This window comes from Amphiprion ocellaris, chromosome 16 (genome assembly GCF_022539595.1).
Source record: "Amphiprion ocellaris isolate individual 3 ecotype Okinawa chromosome 16, ASM2253959v1, whole genome shotgun sequence".
Classification (NCBI taxonomy): Eukaryota; Metazoa; Chordata; class Actinopteri; family Pomacentridae; genus Amphiprion; species Amphiprion ocellaris.
The window spans coordinates 13,258,069-13,278,254 of NC_072781.1; the positions used below are offsets into that span (position 1 = coordinate 13,258,069).

General features: G+C 38.7%; 1 protein-coding gene across 1 annotated transcript in view; it reads right to left on the bottom strand.

The window, feature by feature from the left end:
- The window catches only part of eys (eyes shut homolog), a 161,201-nt gene that overhangs the window by 2,972 nt on the left and 138,043 nt on the right, over positions 1-20,186 (bottom strand). Inside the window, exons 44-50 of the mRNA XM_035957569.2 lie at positions 12,074-12,246; positions 5,991-6,173; positions 4,754-4,920; positions 3,540-3,684; positions 1,361-1,535; positions 962-1,134; positions 666-827 (exon numbers count right to left, since the gene is read on the bottom strand). Of these exons, the coding sequence (XP_035813462.2) occupies positions 666-827; positions 962-1,134; positions 1,361-1,535; positions 3,540-3,684; positions 4,754-4,920; positions 5,991-6,173; positions 12,074-12,246 (1,178 nt within the window). The remainder of the gene's footprint in view (positions 1-665; positions 828-961; positions 1,135-1,360; positions 1,536-3,539; positions 3,685-4,753; positions 4,921-5,990; positions 6,174-12,073; positions 12,247-20,186) is intronic.

Below are 20,186 nucleotides of genomic sequence, written 5' to 3' on the forward strand. Positions count from 1 at the left end.
TCCTTCTAAGCCTCTCAGAGCACCATGGATTGATATTTTATTTCCTAAATATCAATCAGAACACTCAGTGACTAATAAAATGATGAGTACAAAACTGGATTTTTTGTATGATGAGCACGACCCACAATAATTAACCTGAATGTCACAGCTTTGACTTGAGTTTGTGATGTTGCAGTTGCACAGCAGTCTTTGCTGTTAACAAAGTTGGTGATGTGATACTTTTGACTATATTCTGACATTGTTTTTCAGTCGAATTTTGGTGCTTATGATGACTTTTTCATTAAACATGTTTGCCAATGAGGTCAACCCAGGTACTAATTTAAAAATACTTAGAACACCTGTTGGTATTGGTGCAAAATATGCCACTAATATGCTCTGTTCAGTTGCCCTTAGTAAGAAATCATTACAGTTTAGAAAATAACTCATGTTACCTCTACAAATACAAAGAATTAAGTGCTCCAAAGTAGCATAATATCATCTATTGAACAAAGTTAAGATTATGCAGCAAGTACATATATAGATTTAAGTGCTAGGTAAGTACAAGGGCCACTTTCCAAGGAATTGTAGGTGTGTATAATGTGTGTCATGCTGGCAGGGCATTAAGTAATAATGCCACATGTGGACAATCTGCCCACTGCACAGCAAGTTTAATGTTTAGTCCTCACCAGCTCTGGCACTGAGATGCTGTGCAGCGTAGACAAGGATGCCATCAGGTGATAAAGGCTGGAACTGCAGCTGCACAACAGTCCTGTGTCTGATACTCATAGGTGGGAATGACATCCATGAGGACTGATTGGTGCTGAAGAATGGATCGCTGATGGCCACAGCTGAATCAGAGAGAGAGAGAAAAAAAAACAGTGTTAAATAATTGAATAGCTAAGGCCTTTTGTTTTCTAAAAATGAAATATATACAGTATATCTACACATATATAGTTTGGGCTCAGCGGTTCAGTGATGCAACCTTTCTCGCAGTAGACTCCTGCAGTCCCCAGGGGGCACTGGCAGGTATATCCATTGGGCAGGGGGATGCAGGTGGAGCCGTGGGCGCACAGAGGAGGGGGGCTGTGCTCGACATCACACACAGACACAGTCTCAGAACAGAGCGCTCCCTTCCATCCAAATGGGCACTGGCAACTGCAGACGGACACAGTCAGACACTGTGTAAAGCCTGTAAACACTGTCATTTCCTTTAGCTACACTCGCACTGTGTAACTGATTTTCTGTTTTGTTATTGATGTGTTGTCACGATACATGTAGAAATACACATGTGGTGCATTCTGCTCAATAACAAGACCTACATGAGTTATTCATGAATGGAATCAATAGAAATAAGAACATGTATAGTTTTAGTTTCACGTACTACACAGATGAGCCGGAGTCCACGCATGTTCCTCCATTCTTGCATTGAACATGAACACAGGGAGAGACTCCACATTGACCCACGCTGCGCCCGAACACTGGATGACCAGCAGGCTGTCCTAGTATTTGGAACTTTCTGTCTCTTCTTGTGCGAAACTGCACATCAAAAATGCACCCTTTGAAAAGAACAAATACACCGACATATAAACTAACGTCTTTGATTTTTCTGATAGGGAATAATAAGATGAAACATATTAGGCTATTCTATATAGTCCTGTATGATCATGAAAGGTGTGGATGCTAAAATCTGAATAAGGTTTGAATTGTGTTTCCACCTCAAATGAGCCGATACAAAGGAAAATGTCGCTCAGAATCTGTGCAATACTTGAAATGAATTTCTTTGATGGTTGTTCATTTCATCATATGAAAACACAGGGTTTCATATCTGGCAACACAAACTTACCGGTAAATCCAGCAATTTTTATGAGATGCTAACTCTTGAATTTGATGGAATTAAATCTCTTCAGTCTCTATAGCTCACATCAAAGATGCTCGAGTTTTGAAATCCAAATTTCTTCCCCCGTCATCACGCATCTCCCTCATCATCTTTGCTTTTTGCTTTCATAATTCAATTTTATCAAGACAATATTTGCTTTGACCTGTACCTGCAGAGCACTGGGCCTTCTATAAATACTAGGCCTGAGCACAACCCTCAATGCACATGCAGACTCCTTTCTCTCTGCTGCATTACTCATTGGCATAAACAGGATGCAGGGGAAATGTCATGCTCATTCATGAATATTCATGGCATGATGCTGTCTACTTGGTAGACTCAAGTGATGGCTTCGTTGCTGCAAACACAGACCGTTGAAAAGTGAAGCAGATTCATAAGGACGATAAGAAGAGATGGTTATTGTAGTTTTAGCTGCGCGCACATCACATCTTGGAAGAAAACCAAGAAACCCGAGGAGCTTAGTGTAGCAATTATGAATGTCAAGTAAAACTTAAAGCAGTCAAGTCGCTATTGCAGAAAATGTTTTCCTACAAAACGCGCAAATTATTTTGAAATAATATTTTCCTCTATGTTCCGGTGGCAATCTTTGAAAATCAAAAAAATTTATTTTACTCGACCCTTAAGATCTTTTTAGCAAGTCTGATAAAAAAATATATATCTGCATCAAAGCCACATGAAATCAGAGAGTTTTTAAGCCTGATAAACACAAAGTTAAACATATCTGGTTATTTGATGAACAACTTAAAATGAGTATGTGGTTTTTCTCCCCTAGCAACCACACAGGCTCCTCTTCCACCTTTCCACAGGAGAGTGTGGATCTGTTGATAACTGGGAGTGAAGTGTATTATCAGTGTGTTCACTGCCAGCCATCATGATTAGGGCTCAAGGAAGGTCACACAGATCTGATTAGACACTCATGAGTTCTCATTACATCCTGAGTAGAAAGGTTATGGTTCCACCAGTGTCGCCTGGCTCAGGTAGTGCTTACCAATACAGGGCACTGTGACAGCCTGATACAGCACAGGCAAGCTAATGCTTTATCACATATGATTTGATTTTTCAGGGTATATTTGGTGAGCAGAAAAACGAATTATATGATGATAAACAAGCAAACACACAAAATTGCTCCAGTCCTTAAAAATAAAAAGCTTTTGTTCAGCCCAAATGGATCTGCCATGACGCTGTATAATAACCAGCTTCACCGCTGTAGTGCAAAGACTGCTGAATATGGTTATGATGATATTCATAGCTGTTGTCATCATTATGGTTATGGCAATTTTGCTCCACAGCCACGCACATTAGTAGGCATGATGAATGCTCTCCAGAATACATTCCTACATGGGGGTCACCTGAGAGAAAGCATAAATGATGTTGATGACGACAAAGATTATTTGGATAGCAGCCTTGTTCAAGTGACTTATCAGCAGTGGAATGGATTTACACACAACGCACTGTACGGGGTGTGAAGCGATTACAGGGTGCAGATAAAATCAACCTCAAAGCTCTGTTCTGGCCTCATACACGGCCCGAGTCTGTATCACTCCTTTCATTACACACCTTCCTCCCTGCTTACAAAAAGACAGAGATCTGGGGAGAAACTCCAAGCCCCAGCGCTCTAACTGCAGATAGCAGCGCTGGGTTTGTTATGAAGCCTCAGCAGTCTTACCCTGAAAGCCATGACGGAACCTGGAGCCGAGTGGCAGCAGTTCAGGGCTGTACTCATTATATCCACCTACAAAGAGCTGGTTGAAAACATTGAGGCCCATCAGAGGTCCCGGAGACAATCCGGTCCTGTTACGTTGTCCATCAACCTGAGAAAGACATAGCGAAATGTCAATACTAAGCAGGAGTCCTGCATCTGTTGGGAGCACAAATTATTCAGCAATCTGCCAAAGTTGACAACATGTATGACCTTGAGTTGATCACTGTGTTATTCAGTGCATGTTCTTGTATTAGTAACAATAGCTACTCTATTCCATGTTTTGGCCTTTGAATAGACTTCTTCCAGGCACTGAATCACAGGGGATCTCGACCTTTGCTGCCTTGATAGCATTTCAACACCTGCAGATTTTTTCAACCACACTCAGATGATGCGAACATCCTGTTCTACCTGATAGTCAGACCAAAAGGATCTGCTGGTACAAGAAACCTGCTGTGCTCCGAGAAAACTTTCATGTCGATATGACAGCAGCATATACTACCAAAGAGGATAAATGTGTATATGTGCGCTGTATGTATGATGTATTACTTTGTGCCATTTACAGTCAAGTGACAAATATCAGGAAATAAGTACAGAGAAGGGTCACTGAAGGGTCTGTTACAGTGACATCGCTCCTTTTCATACTTCCCCATTGTTCTATTATTTATTCAGGGCTTTATTTTTGGATGCATTTTTTTCTGCTGTTTGCAGCATCTACAGCTGCTACACTGTGGTTTGTTCTAGTTATACTAGATAAAGCTGAGTCTGACCTAATCAGAGAAAATCGAATGAAATGAACTGTGATACTTGATCGCAGATTATGGCCAAATAGTGGACTTACGTTCTCAGATTGTTTCACGTGAAGGATTTTTAGAAGGCTGAAGGCAATGAATCATTTGGTAATTTGCATGAAAAGGGCTAAATGCAGAAAAACATTCACAAAAAATACATTTAATTTTGAATCTTTTTAATTATCTGTTGCCCCCTCAAACTTAGCTTTACCCCTGAATGGTCCCACAGGCAGGGAAACACTGAATTAATATCTAAGCTGTTCTGACAGCTTGTGGTAACCATATGCTTGGCTTAAGCTGTTATCCATTAGTGTCTGTGTACAGTTTATAGGTCTGAAGAGATGCTGCAATCATCTTAAAAAAATGAAAGTTTTCTAATAATCAAATTACCTTCAGCCATCCTGTTTTCTTGTACCTTCCGAATGTGACTGTGTGGATGTTGATCTGCTGGTTGAGTCGATCACTAACTATTGTTGCTATCCCTGATCCAAGGTTGAATTTATGTACAACTCTCCCCCTTCGCAATCCCAAAACCAGGAAGTCATCACCGTCATTGCCTGCAAGGTGAATAGAAAGTTAGCCATAAGTACAGCAGACTCAAAAGATGTAATGAATAACATTTTGTGCTAAATACTCTTAAAAAAACAAACTGAAACAGATCGTGTTGCACTTTCAGTTCTACATCTTTAACAAACATTTTGAATAAATAATAAATTTGTTTGCCTGAAGATGAATTTTAGATTACTATGCGTTTCATAATGTTGCCTTTCTGCTTGTTTAATTCTGTGTAACTTGATCATAGGCATCAAGTAATTCACTCTGCTACATTCCTTGCTGGTGGTAATCAGAGATGCCACTTCATTACAGCAATTATTATGTGAATTGTTCATATTTCATCTATTCTCATTTTGTGCCTTTGAATTTGTACCAGTCCTATGGTGCTGCTCATTCTTCTGACAAGTGCTTCATTATTCATATAGCTCTTGTTTTGTTTTGCCTCCACCTTGATGAATTGTATTCCCAAGAGAAAACAAGTGCAGGAGAGCCACAAGATCTTTTTTTGTTTTTTTAAAATTTATTTCTCTGTCTCCTGATGAAATATGTTGGTGACAATGGCACAGCAGTTACCTGCTACTCAATCTGACCGCAAAGAAAGGAGATCCTAATTTAACATGACGGCTGCTGACAGCATCACGGCGCTCGCCTACACCTCAAAGTCTGTTCAATACAATTAACTTTTAAGACTTTTTAGATGCTTGCTTCATTTTATGGTTACAATAGCAACATGTTCCTTTTGCAAGTCGGGAACAATAACAGTTTAGCGGGAAATCAACTAATTGCTGGACTGTGGGAAAACTCATTATTAATGCCTCAAAATCTGCCAAGAAATAAAATCCTTAGGGAACCTCTTGATTAGAGGATCTCAGAGGAGAGTAGAAATCTATTAGATAGCACATTACCATACACAGCAGGTGTAGCAAAATGACACTAGCCTGTCTTTTAAGATCCTTAATGAAGTTTGACAACTAAAATCCAACTAAAGAGACATCTCTAAATAGTTTTTCTCTTCCTACTTGACTGTATAAATTATTTTAAATTGCTATGTGGGTGTCAGGACTGAACTCACCTTGTCTTTTATGCCCGGCAAACAGCATCAGGTTGTCTTTAGCAGCAGATGAAGTGTTTGTGAGCGTGAACTTCAATTTGAACTCGTAGAAGAAACCGAGGCTCGGGATGGAGGAGTAAGCCACAAAGGAGGTGTAACCAAATTCATCACTTCCACTGAATCTGGCTCGAGTTATATTAATGGCTGTAAAACAGACACAAAAAGAAGATCATATTAAATGTATTAGCTGCTGTACAGTGTCTCATTGGTAATCGTGTTTAAATAAAGAGATCTGATTCATCATCCCCCCACAGGTTACCAAAAGATGGCACTATTGCCCCACATTACAGACCAGGAGGCTGTGAAACATTTTCTTTTCTGATGCTATTAGATGATGACCTGTTTTCAAATACTACCACCTCTTCAGTCCTATTCTATTTTCATTAGTAGCTATTTAGGAGGGATTCTGGCAGGCAGGCTTCACTTCGTACTGAATGTGCACAAGGGGAGCACAATAATCCCAACGATATTCAATTACAATCTCGAGTTTACTTATTCAGACTGCATGGTTGATTCAATAATGCCCTCTCTTGTTTTCCATCACAGCATACCCATCTACTTGATTTTACACTGGGGACTAAATGTAAATTTGCCCACGCTCATTGAAAATTACGTGAGGCTATTTTATTACCACTTTTTGTTTTTCCCTCCTTCACATCGATGAGGATTCAAACACAAAAGCTGCTCCTCTTCACTGAAAACACCTTGAATATTCTTGTGCAGCCCCAGGCGATGGCTAAGAGGGGTTCAGAGCACCCCTCTGCGACTGCCCTCAGCTCTGTTTGGCTGCTAAATTATTAATAAAGCTGCAAATGCTTATGCTATCAACCCTAGTCTGCTGGAGCTGTATTTGCCTATCGCTTCATTGAGTGGCCACAGCGTTCCAGCCACATCTTATTTTTAAACTGCGCCGTGTTTGATTTGATTTCATACAAGATGATCTTTTTGCCCTGTAATAACAACCAAGATCTGTGTGTGTCTCTCCACACTTGTTCAGACCACAGATACAGCATCACCACCCTTGAGCTTGCAGTACAAATTAAAAGAGTATCAGATCTTTTCTGAATTGAAGTATTTTTCATATATAGTTTGTCCTTGGGAATATTTAATTTGATCAAAATTTCTTGAAAACAGATTCATTTTTAAACCTTACTTTGCCCTTTTAATGTCTGTGGCATTGCTTTTGAAAATATTTATTTTTTTCCACGTAAAAATGACGGACATGTCATGAATTATATTTATCGAAATAATTAAGAAACCAGCTCTGCTTTAATTACTGAGTTAAATTGTTCAGCTCTTTGCCATGCTGTCACAGAAGTGGTACAAAGGTAAAACTTAGTTTTTGAGGCTATAGTTAGTTGGACTTAGTTACTTACGTAGGACTACATTAGGTTTCATTATTTGTTTTGAGAAAGTGGAAGGGACAAAACACCAGTAAATATAAACCTTTCTCTCTATGAAAACAGAACTTCTTCAAATCCTAAACAGCAGCATGAGTTGTATTTTATTCATCTTTGCATGTTCATTTTAATGTAATCTTATAAGTTCTGAAATAAACCTCCCCATTGAGAGTTAATTCAAGGGATATTGAAAATTTTGATGCTCCATATATCTGCGATGTGGGACTGTAGACTTGTGAAAAGATTGTCCAAATCAGAATACCCAAAGGTAACTGCTTTAACAATCAAAATCACCAAGGCCAACGATGACTTCTAAGATATGAGGTGACTGATTGTAGTGATAAGGTACAAAGTTAATCTTCAGTTTTCTTTGACTTATTCTTTTCATAAATGCATTAAAACCCCCTCCGGGGGAAAATCGTTGTTTTCTTTTTTACCTTGTTACCATGTCGATATGGTGTTTTTTATAAGCTAGAAGATACCATGAAGAAAACAAGCAATCAACACCATGGCTACACGTTTCCACCTTGATAGTACAGAGTACCAGTGACAGTCTCAAAAACGCAGAATCAGGCTCCCAGGGTTCAATATGTAACAAACCTAAGGAAGCAGTCCTGTTAACTTGCAGGATGGGGCTTTCTGTGTCATTCTTCTTCAGAATTGGTGTCCAATTGAAAATTTATGTCTGAATTTCTCAAATATTGCAACTTGTCATTGTGTAGCATGGAGTAGATTAACAGTGTCATAGGTGAGCTGGTGTGCTCGGCTGCAGCGAATGGGGAGAGGTACATGTAGAAGCTAAGCTGAGGATTTCACAGATGCATATTCCAAAGGAAACAATTATATTTTTGCCATTTTTTAAGGCATGAAAGAACTTATAAATATGTAACATTAATACACAGTGGTGAATTTTAAAGGTTTAATCAATGACCAGCAAGGGACTTTAAGCAAGCAGTTACATCTTCTCAGACAGGTTATGTTCCGATGTATCACATAATTTATCAATAAACAATATCAATTAAAAAACAAACAAAAAAAATGAAGCTTGTTGATTTACAGTTATGTGTCCCTGTTCAGCTAACTCTCCAAATACTGTTGAGTGCTGGTGAATGTGACTAGCGGTTAAAGAATATCTTACTAACAAAGAAGCTTACCAACTGCTTCCATGGAATGCATTTATCTCTGGATTATAACTCCACACTCTGTCAAGTAACATTACATAGCATTTCCACTCTGCTGTATATTTGTGTAATGTGGTGCAAGGCAACAGGAGCGGCAGAAAAAAAACACAGAGTGACATGCAGCCCCGGATTGTGAAATAGACTGTGACATAAAACTGCATGTACACAGTGTGCATCACAGCTGCCAAAAGAGAAGCTGGGAAAAACATCACTTCTCCTGAGTTATATACAGATACTGTATACACTATACAATACGCTTTCTTTTTTCAATCTCAGCGCAAAGAAAGGTTACCAAAAACTTCACTAAATCAATATTGAGCACTGGGTGTAGAATGAAGTTGCACAATGTACAATATACACACATTGAAACCCTCAAAAACGGATTGTGGAGAGAGCAAAAGTTTAGGCCCCCATTGGCAAATTACATATTTTCTTGATCTTCAAAGTAAGAAGAAAACCACTGTACAATTTTTTTAAAACATCAATGTACTGCTGTTTTTAGATTCTAAGCTTGAAAAATAAAAATGAATTGGGGGTGTGTGTACAAAGATTTGGGCTCTCTTCTACTTGTAAAGTCTCTGAACTTCATTAACTTGTAGGACTACATTGATCTTTTGGGATTTGTAAGGCAAGCAAAGAATTCCTAATTGTCAGCTGATGACAATTCCAGAGCCGCTACACTTGCGAACTCTTCAAACCTTGGGGTAACACTCAACAACCATAGGCTCCTCCAAGCAACTGATTTAAGATCTGAAAATGAAGCTAATTGATGCTTACAAAGCAGAGGAAGGCTATAAAAAAGATATCAAAGCGCTTCCAGCTTGCAATTTCCACCATCTGAAATGTCATTATGAAATGACGGTTAAGGGAAACTGTGGAAGTCGAGACAAGATCTTGGAAGAGCAAGAAAACTTTCAGATAAAATTGCACATCTGCAGGGCAGAAAGACAAAGCAAAACCCTGACATGTCTGCAGCAGGAAGGTTTAGCTGACGCTATGCAGCACAAACAGGGTCTAGTAGAGTCATCAGAAGGAAACCTTACCTGCGACATCGCCACACAAGTCTGTATCTACAGCATGCAAAATAGCATCTGGGTAAAACAGTGGTTTTGTTCTGGGGAAAGATGAAGATAAAATTGAGCAATTTGGCCACAATCACCAAAGGTATGTTGGAAGAAAAAGCAGCAGCATTTGATGAAAATAACACCTTGCCTACTTTGCTTAGACAGAGGGAAGAAAAGATTTCGCAAGATAACAGCTAATTTGAAAGAAAATGAAAGATGCTCGGTTCTACAGCAGGACAATGATGCAAAGCTGACCTCAAAATCCACTATCATCAGGTTGCAGCTTTTAGACTGGTCCTCACATTCTCCCCTTACTTACTTACTTACAAGAATAGAAAGACTCTTGGCTGACTAAAAGTAACAGGGCATTAACATTTGATGAAAGGCTCAGTTCTTAAATGTCTGTTCGTGTCAGACTTCAAAATGCAATTTGACAAGGGGTGTCCATAATTTTGCATGCAATTACAAAATATAATTTACCCAAAAAAAAACTGAGTCACATAACTGTACGTTTACAATTGGCTGTTGTTTGTGTGTTTACTGTGTGACTATGTTAAATTGGAGTTGAGGTTTGTTTGGAGAGGAAGTTTTCTATGGCTTTGTGCGGAAACATTTGAAATTAAAATGTAATCTCCAACAATACTAATATGTAGAACATGACTGGATGTGCGAAAAATCTGTTGCAGTGTAGGGACTGTACTGTATATTTTATATGCAGTACATTGTTTTTTTTCTATTAATTCTAACCATGAATCTTTAACAAGATGTATGGCCAACTTGTGTACAAAGGTAAGTCATTAATAATTCTGAGTGAAGTCATCTTAAATATCCATTAATGTTTCATGAACTCGACTCTTGAGGCATTCCAGCATCACTTCCTAGTCTTCCCTTTCCTCCATTTCCTGCTTGTTCACAGCCCACCTTATCTATTAAAGTGCACACAGGAACCCAGAACTGAAGATATTACATTTAGAAAAAAAACACATTGCTGTTTCACGAGTCCTGGTAGACAAATAACTTCAGTGTTCTTCTCAAATAGACAGAAGAAACAGACACCCAGGCCACTATTATTGTTAGTATTTTGCTAAGGGCACCACATATGGAAAAGTGCAACGAGTATGAGACACAAAAAACATCCCCAGGAGGCAGAGGACCTTAGGAGTGATCAATTTTGACTCTGATCTTATCAGATGTTATCAGGACTTAAATTCAAATGTCAGCCATTGACTTAGTGTGAAACCGGAAGGTTAGATTTCTCCGTCTGGCATGTGGGTGCTGAGATTCTGACAGGAAGCTGTGGCATGACTGAGCAACTTATATGCCAAGCACCCTGCTGCTACTACAGGCAGTTTATTCAAGCAAAACCTTTTGTTTTAGAGAACCATGTTCTGTGAAGCTCTTTTCTTTACGGTATTACTATTTGGAGAATAAACACATAAACTGACACATGAAGCATGATGGAATAGAAACTTACCATTTGCTATCATTTCTAGGTCATTCTGTACCCATAAAGTTATACAGTAAGTCAAACTTTGGTAGTTTTCTTTCCTTTCTTCTTCTTTTTTGCAGCAAGTTTTTCTGCACAGCTGCTTTCAGCTACTGCCATGTGCACAGGGAAAATGCTTGTTTAGCAGGTACCATATTCACAGTCTTTACGTTAGCATACTAAGATTTGCAAACATTTGTATATAATACTAAGCACAAACTATGGTATATGTTCAAAAAGCAAGTTATTGGGAATGCAATATTCATTCTTGGTTTGGAGATCATCCTAGAGGAAAACAAAGTCAATAGACCGTATTTTTCACAGCCAATCCATGCAAAAGGCTCATTTCACTATCTTGGTGAAAGCAGAGTATATAAAACAGCTGTGTTTGTGTGACCGAAAGGCAACACAGATCCAGTCACTGATATGCCTCTGGTTTTTGTATATATTTCATGCTACTGTGTTATACAGCTGCTTATATTGAAACTGAGTGACTACAAACAGACAGAAGTGACAGTGATCCAGCTTATTAACATCTGTGATAACATCTTGCAAAGGTACACTAGAAGCCTGACATGTTTAAAAAAAAAAAAAAAAAAAAATCTTTCAGTCCCACAGCTGAAATTAAATTTGTTGGGTAATAAGATCTTACAAACTTGCAACAGTCTTTTAGAACACTGAGCAAAGCAGCTGCGAGTTTTTGTCTTGATTATCTGACTCCATTGCTGCAGGAAGACATTTCTGCCGTTTCAGCAGAATTCACTTTCATTAATCCCTTTATTTAACGACAGACTCTGATTCCACCAAGCGCTCAAGGCTCTCGCTCACCAACTGTTTGCAGATCAGCGTCTTAATAAAGCTGCTAAATCTACACGGCATTGTTCCGTGTGAAGCTGCTCGGTGTAACACTTACGCTGGTCACACAGCAGACCCTGTCTTCCGTAGGGGCAGAGACAAACAGCCTCCAGCGGCGACTTTGGGATGCAGGTGGCTCCGTGACTGCAGGGGTTGCGCTCGCAGGCGGTGAGCTGGCAAAGCCGGCCCGTGTACAGCGGAGGGCACTCGCAGAACCAGTCCTCAGCATCACTAGATGTGTGCAGAGACAAGATAAGGTCAGAGGTGAAAATGGATCATGACATGTCACGGCTTGCCACACTTGCACAGTGGCTTACAGGACACACAGGGAGAAGAGTGAGGATGAAACCACCTGTCCTGAAATATAAGAGCGTAAATGTGTCCGGTCTGATGCAATACCTGTGATATATGAGATCTGCTGAAACACAATTTGAGTGACTGCACAGATAGTGGTGGAGAAAAATATGAATCCTGGCGTGGATGTATTCATCTTAGTAGCTGCAGCAGAAGCAGCCATTACTTCACGTCTCTTTGTAAAAAGTAAACATACACAGCCTGAAAATATAACACTAGAAAGCTGATCATTAGCAGCATGTCAGGAAACTTATAACCAGAATTTGTACACGATTTTCTACGTCTTATTTCCTCGATTTCTACTTGTGTGAGGTTGATCTAGCCTGCAAAGCGATATCCAGACAAGCACTTTCTAAGATGTGCACAACTCTGAAAGGTATATCAGATAGGAGGAAGTATTGGTGGGGTTTCAAATGTATAAATTAATAATGTGTTTTGAGCAGCAGTACTGCAAAATGTATTTTGCTTCTTGAGAAAATGGCTTCTAGAAATGAAATATTTACATTCTGTCACTAAAGTTGAGCCTTCTTAGATACAATTGTATTGAGACACAAAAGGATGCAATATAATAGAGAAATTTCAAGTATATGATTATTAACAGGCTGCTTGATTTTAAAGCACAGTGATATATAGCAACAGCACACTGTCGCCGACAATTGTGGCCATTATTTTAAAAATAACAGTCAAAGATGGAAAACGTCATGTAGCGAACAGAACAGGGATTGTTATTTTTTATAGTCTTTGACAACCTGCAAGAGGAAGAAACAAATATTTAATGGCACTGCACCTCCTGTTGTAGACGTGTTGATTCGGTGCTTTGAGTGCTGCTAATTTGTCCCTTGCACTGTCAGTCGGTGTTTGTGTTTAAATGTTGGTGACACACAAATTGCGTGGGTTTTTCTCTCCAGAAGCTCCAGTTTCCTCCCACAGTCAGAAAACATACAAGCTACTTGAAGTGGAAGTTACTCATTGGTGGTTTATGTTGTCACTGGAATAGGCTGGGACTCCCCCAACTCTTTGAGATATTATTTATTGCATTCCAAAATGTAAACATGACTGCAGATTACTTTAAACTTTGGTAGTAGATGCTGTTGAATTAGACCATGTTTACTGACAAAGTAAATTTGAAACTCGCCTCTATGTGGACAATTTTCAAACGGATTATGTAATTGAGCTGAGGATGTGTTTATTTATTTATGTCTTTTTACATAAAACAACACTGACCACAAAACAATCCACTGCCTTCATTGGGTAAACAGCAATTCTGTTGCGCTGAAAGCAGCTTACAATTAACAGTACAGAGTAGGATCAGTTGTGCGTGAAGTTTTGCCTGGCATTGCTTTGCCATTTCAAGAGAAAATATTTTTGCCTCCTCAAGGAACAATTTCAAAAGCATTAAAGAACCAATAAAGCGGGGCATTAAGGCATGTGCAGTTTAAGGGAAGATAAACCATTAAAAATGAATTGTTAAATGACTTCTGTATAAGACGTAAAAACAGGCTGCAGATATTTCTGGCTCCAAAAAGGTAAAGTGAAGACAGAGCAGAGGGAAGAATGCGGTCGAAAACACTTGAGTTTTAATTGGCCTAATCAAAAACTTGATGTGTGGGGTGACAAAAGGTTAGTCTAATTTACCCGAGACTATCACTTTGATTACAAAATTGTAGTGATGTTTGCAGACTAATTTGAATATGTTAATCACAAATGCATCAAGTTGGTAGGCGCCGTATCTCACGCCATTCAAAACTGCACGGCTACAGCACACAATGCTGGATAAATTATTAAAGAACACATACATTTTTAATCTAATAAGTACCAGATAAAATGATGAATAATTGACCGGTTTGCTTATGATATCCCTGTCAGCTAGAACAATAAGCTCTGCAGCCACATGCATTTCTCAGATTTCAGTCCTTGTAAGTTATTTACAGAGCACTTCTTTTCAAGTGCTTGTTGGTATGCAAACACACTTCTACAGTACGGCACTGATGAGGCTCTACTGCCATGAAGTCTTCAGTTCTCGGGATGAAAGCATTTAGCCCACTTCATCCTTTGTTAAAATTAAAAGGACCACTGGGTTTAGCAGATATTATTTATAGAGAACTGCTTTGGTACTGAAACGCCATTTGCTTTCCAGCACTGCAAAGAGCCAATTGGACACCACTGTACTACAGACACTTCGACTCTTGGTGGGTGGGAGGGAAAATCATTTGAAAGGCAACTTGTCCCTCACCCATTTATTTGTAATTTGAATTTTATTATGAACAAAGGGATGAAGTGGAATTTATACACGGCATTCACCTGATGTGCTCAGACTCTTGTTTGAGCAAACGGCGGTTCGATATTTCCCTGACCTCTCCCAGGCACCCTTGCAAACATTTCCTTGGCGGTGAAGAAGCGTGATGGCTGTTAAGTCTCCATCACTAGCTTTTGAAACACAGTGCATAGAAATGCATACAAAGATGATGCTTGAAATAAAATCCTTATTGAAAGGAGGTATAAGGCACGAGGGAAGTTTTCTCTAGGGATCAGTCAATAGACAACTGTAGAATATTTCTACAGTCCAACCTAGAATGCAGTGCACTCTGCAGAAAGCCGTGCTTTTCTGTAACATTTTTTTAAAAGTATATTCGTATGTTTAAACTCCACACTTTCCAAATATGCTGGTGTATTTGTTAAAGTTTTATTTTATATTCTAAACTACTGATTCACTGACGGCAAAGGAAACAGCCTTAGAATAGAGAACATTGTCCTTTAATAAACTGAAAGTGCTGCCTCCATGTCACAGAAATAAAGCTGTGTTACAATAAAATTCCATTTTTTGACAGCTCTGTATTCTCAGCAAGCTATTAACTCTTTAACCAGCAGCTATATGTAGGATGTTCAATAAAACATGGATACAGGACACAGAGAGTAAATACCATGTGTCACAGACAATACATGGTCCGTTGCACAGAGGTTCAACCTGAAAATGTGTGTGCATTTATACCAACACAACAATGATAACCTGGTCGGTTCACAGCGACACATTTTAGTGACAAATCACCTACAGACCAATATTTCAAATGATGAATGACGAAGTAAAAGTCACATCAACCTCTCGCCTGATACACCGACAAACAGCCAATCAGATAAGCTCTAACACAGGGGGTTATATTTAACATCAGAGATGCTGCGATTTAAACAATCTGTGTGTAGCAGACGTGTGAGTGATAAACTTGTGTATCAGATCTGTCCATGGCGTGCGATGGATTCACAGTGGACAAACACTTGCATGTTTACATGTTGCTCGGTGACACAAACACTGAGATGAAACGGGAGAAGTTCAGTGAGCATCCATTATCTTTTTGGAGAACAATGAAAATCGAGGGGAGAAATTTAAAAACAGCTCAAACTATAACTGACATGACAAAGTGGTGAGAGACAAAAGAAGCCTGAAAGAAGGAAAAAAAACATCCATTAAGTGAAAAATGGTGAGCACACTGAGAGAGGCAAAGCGTGTTTGAATAAAATGAATAACATCACAATGTTTTTCCATCCAGACTGCTGTGGAGACATTTAACGCCTCACTGTAGAGGACACATTCTCTAATTAATTCTCTCTAAATAAAGGATTGTGCTCTGGATCACTGCATGCACAGTACCTATAAAAAGTAGTCACCTACCCTGGACGTTATCCCATTTTACTGCTTTTCAACACTGAAAAACAGTCAATTTAATTTGGCCTTTTTGACAATAATTTACAAAAAACGTCTCTTTCATGTCAAAGTGAAAACTGATTTCTACAAACTCATGTTAATTATTTAAAACACATAATGAAAAATAAGTGACTGCATAAGTAGTCACTTCCTTGAAAATGACTCACCACACAACACAATGGCAGCCAATTGGCACTAGAAGTCACACAGTTAGTAAAATGCAGGCATTAGTGTTGTGAATGTGTCTCAGTGATTGCAGTATAACGACACCTGTATCTGGAAGGTCCAGTCACTAGTGGATTAGTACTCCTGGATATAACTACACTACGAAGACAAAAGAACCCTTCAGGCAACTCTCTGAAAAGGTTATGGAAAAGCATCAGTCAGAAGATGGATACAAGAAAATGTTCAAGTGACTAAATATTCCTGGAAGTACAGTTGAATCTATCTTTAAGAAATGGAGGGAATGTGGCTCATGTAAATCTATCTCAAGATGGCTGTCCTCAAAAATGAAGTGATCGTGCAAGAAAGAGACTAGAGACTTCTCTGAAGGAGTTACAAGCTTTTAGCTGCTGAGACAGGAGAGACTGTGGCTAGAACAGTTGCCTGCTCTTCACCAGTCAAAGCTTTATGGGTAAATGGCAAAGAGAAAGTCACAGTTGAAAAAAGCTAATATTAAATCGTGACTAAACTTTGTCAAAAGGCATGTGGGAGACTCTGAATTCAGCTGGAAGAAGGTTCTTTGGTCTGATGAGACCAAAATTGAGCTTTTTGGCCATCAGACTAGATGCTACATCAAATCAAATACGTTAAGTATGGTGGTGGCAGTATCATGATGTGGGGATGGTTCTCAAAAGCAGACCCTACAAGGTTTGTAACAGCGGAGGGTAAAATGAATGCAGCAAAATCTAGAGAAAATCTGGAGGACAACCTGATGCAGTCTGCAAGAGAACTGCGACTTGGAGCAGATATGTTTTATAGCAGGACAATCACCTGAAGCACACAGCCAAAACTACACAGAAATATTTTAAAGACTACAGTATGAATGTTGTAGAGTGGCCGAGTCATAACGCAGACCTCAATCCAATCGTTAATTTGTAGCTGGACTTGAAAAGAGTTCACAATCCTCATTACAACCTGACAGAACATGAGCAATTTTGCAAAGAAGAATGGGGTAAAATTGCAGTGTCCAGATTTACAAAGCTGACTGAGCCCTAACCACACAGGCTCAGTGCTATAACTGCTGCCAATGGTGCATCTGCTACTCTGTAGAAATTTGTTTTTACTTTGACACAAAATGCCCTTTTTTTTAAAATTCTTGACAAAAAAGGCCAAATTATATTGACCATGTGAATAATTTTTATAGGTACTGTATGTCAAGTTGGCCTATTTCTCTTTTTATTCAATGAGACGAGCAGTAGTGGCCAAACTATGACTTCATTTCCAAGATCTGTTTTGCAGGAAAATATTTTTTTGAGGATAAGAAACACTTTTATGGTCATCCTGCTGAGATGTTGGGAAAGTTTCTTATCATTCAGCGTTTACTTTTTCTTGAAAAATAAGATACAGAAATAAGCAAAACCCACATTTGTGCATCTCGTCTATCAGTCACAGGCTCACGCTCTCTCCTGTCAGGCTCTTAAAGCGATAAGAATCATTTTCTTTGACAGCTAGCATTTTGCAGACTGTCTTTTTGTGCTCATCACCCGTGACAGCTGTAATTCTTGGCTGTTTGGCAGATTTTCTCCCTGTTTTTATGTGTGCAATAAACACGTGGATGCAACATGCTACAAGAGCTTCCGTAACTCCTGCAGGCCAAACTGGGCTAACAAGTAACTTTTGCTTCTGACTTACTCTGTGTTATTTGCTATAAACACATTTCAAAATTCTGATTAGTCTAGCAACATTAAAGTTAACACTCCCTGCAGAATACCATTACACTGATACTCTTATATTGCACAATTATTTACTCCTCAGATATAAAACATCATATATTATTTTATTTTGTCATATAAATACCAGAGAAAGACTAAATTTAAATGGATCAGATATACGATGTAGGCCTGTCATCTAAAGTGTCGTGTTGTTGATTCCTCTGTTCCAGTGAGCTGCAATTTTGACTATATTACACCGCAAGGCATGTTTCTTTATTATGATGAAATGGCCGCTGCATACTATTTCAAGTCAGTGCCATACATACAGTCTCACTGTTGAATACTTAGGGCTACTGGAGCATCAAATCTGTCTACAGCTGAAAATAATCTTCAACAAATGCAATGTTTATTCCTGCTTAAGGAATATTTTTTAAACCTACAGCTGTTTATGGAAATTAATTAGCTTTTAGAAACTAAATAAACTGCTTTTTCATGGCCTAATTTAAAAGACAGGAAATTCAGAAAGACACTGAATTAACACATTATGCATTATGTATAATGCCATTCATTAATTGATATAGTTGCTATTAAGAAAAACATTTCATAATGTCAGCCCAATCTTTAAAAATACCATCCTAGCAATGGACAAGCTAGTAAATTCTCCTTCTATTGTCCCTCACTGTACTTATTCAGAGTCAGAGGTCTAAAGAAAACAATCTGGGCATTTCTAAAAGGCAAATTAAATGCAGAATTTTCTGTTCTGTTCCCGATTGGTTTTCATATTGAGTTAGGGGCGACTTGTTCCCATTTTAATAAATATTTAATTATCATCAGTTCTAAGTATGTCAAGGTGACACAGAAACTCATTTTTAAACACGCATATGTCTACATGTGTAAAAATAACTTTAAGTATAAATTCATTTGGCCAAAAAAAAACATCCGCACACAGTTGTTTTGAATGTTCTCGTCCTCCAAAATTCAAAGAAACAAATGCAATACACTCTGTAATGAGCAAGTTTTCTCTGGAAATATTCTTCAGGGACCACGATTGCACACAGGATGGTAGCTATGTTTGTTTCTCATGGTGAATGAAAATAATTGTTTCTTGGACCTTGAGTTATTTTATAGGTACTTTGAAACAAGTCGGGCTGGAACTCTGATTAAGACAAAATTGGTTTCACTTTCTTTGCGGGGAACACTCGCAGGCAGCGAAATGGAGCATCGGGAGAAATCAGTGCTAAGTGGAGGATTGTGTGCCACCGGCTGGACCATCACAGAGTGAGCGAGACGCCGTCTCTACTGCAGGCAATTAGCACACAAAAAATTCACTCTGCATAAATTCTGCTCAGAGTGAGAATAAACTGTATGCCTGGCCCCTACACAGTAACAAAGGGGGATCTATTTATGTTATCTGTGTATCAATCTGTGTTGTTTTACTTCATGGGGTGATCACACGAGAACGCTAAAGCAGCTGTAATCAATGTTTTTATACTAACAATAAATCAAGACTACATTTATGAGGAAGGTGTCCCTCATGGTGACAGATACACGGAGAATTATTGTCCGACTCTGCAGTTACCCTCAGCATTCCCGTGTCTTTCAGCTAATTTAGTTTTGGTTTTATGGCACACGAGGTTTTGGGCCACTCGCAGCTCTCATCAACTGTAATCTACTGCTAGTAGATCCACATCAACCTACAGAAGAAGTTTGACATTTTGGGTAACGTGCGTCTTCGCTTTCTTGCAGCAAGTTGGAGGAGAAGATCAATAACACTGTCATGTTTGTAGAATAAACATAAAGCTATCGGGTAGTTTAACCCTTGTGTGGTGTTCATATTTTTGTTACACAGCCAGTGTTCATGGGTCTGGTGGACCCGTTGCATTTTGGGGTTTTCAGTTCAACACAATCAAATAATTTTATGTTAAAATACTCAACAGATGTTTTCCGCATTGCAATTACAAGCAATATAAACAACATAAATGGTAAATATTTGCTCTTTACCTTTGTTAGATCACATTTATGAATTAAAGGGCTACTTGTTTTTTGTTTGTTTCATTGATAAAATGCAATTAAAAAAGAAAATCAATTCTAATCATGGTAAGAGTAGAAAAAATAAACACATTTACAAATGAAGGAAGGTTTTTCATAACTACTGACTTTTGTTTTTTTTGAACTTCATTAGAAATTTAACCCATTCAGGTGAATTTATGCATCACAAGCTGGACACATGCAGCAACCATGTCAGT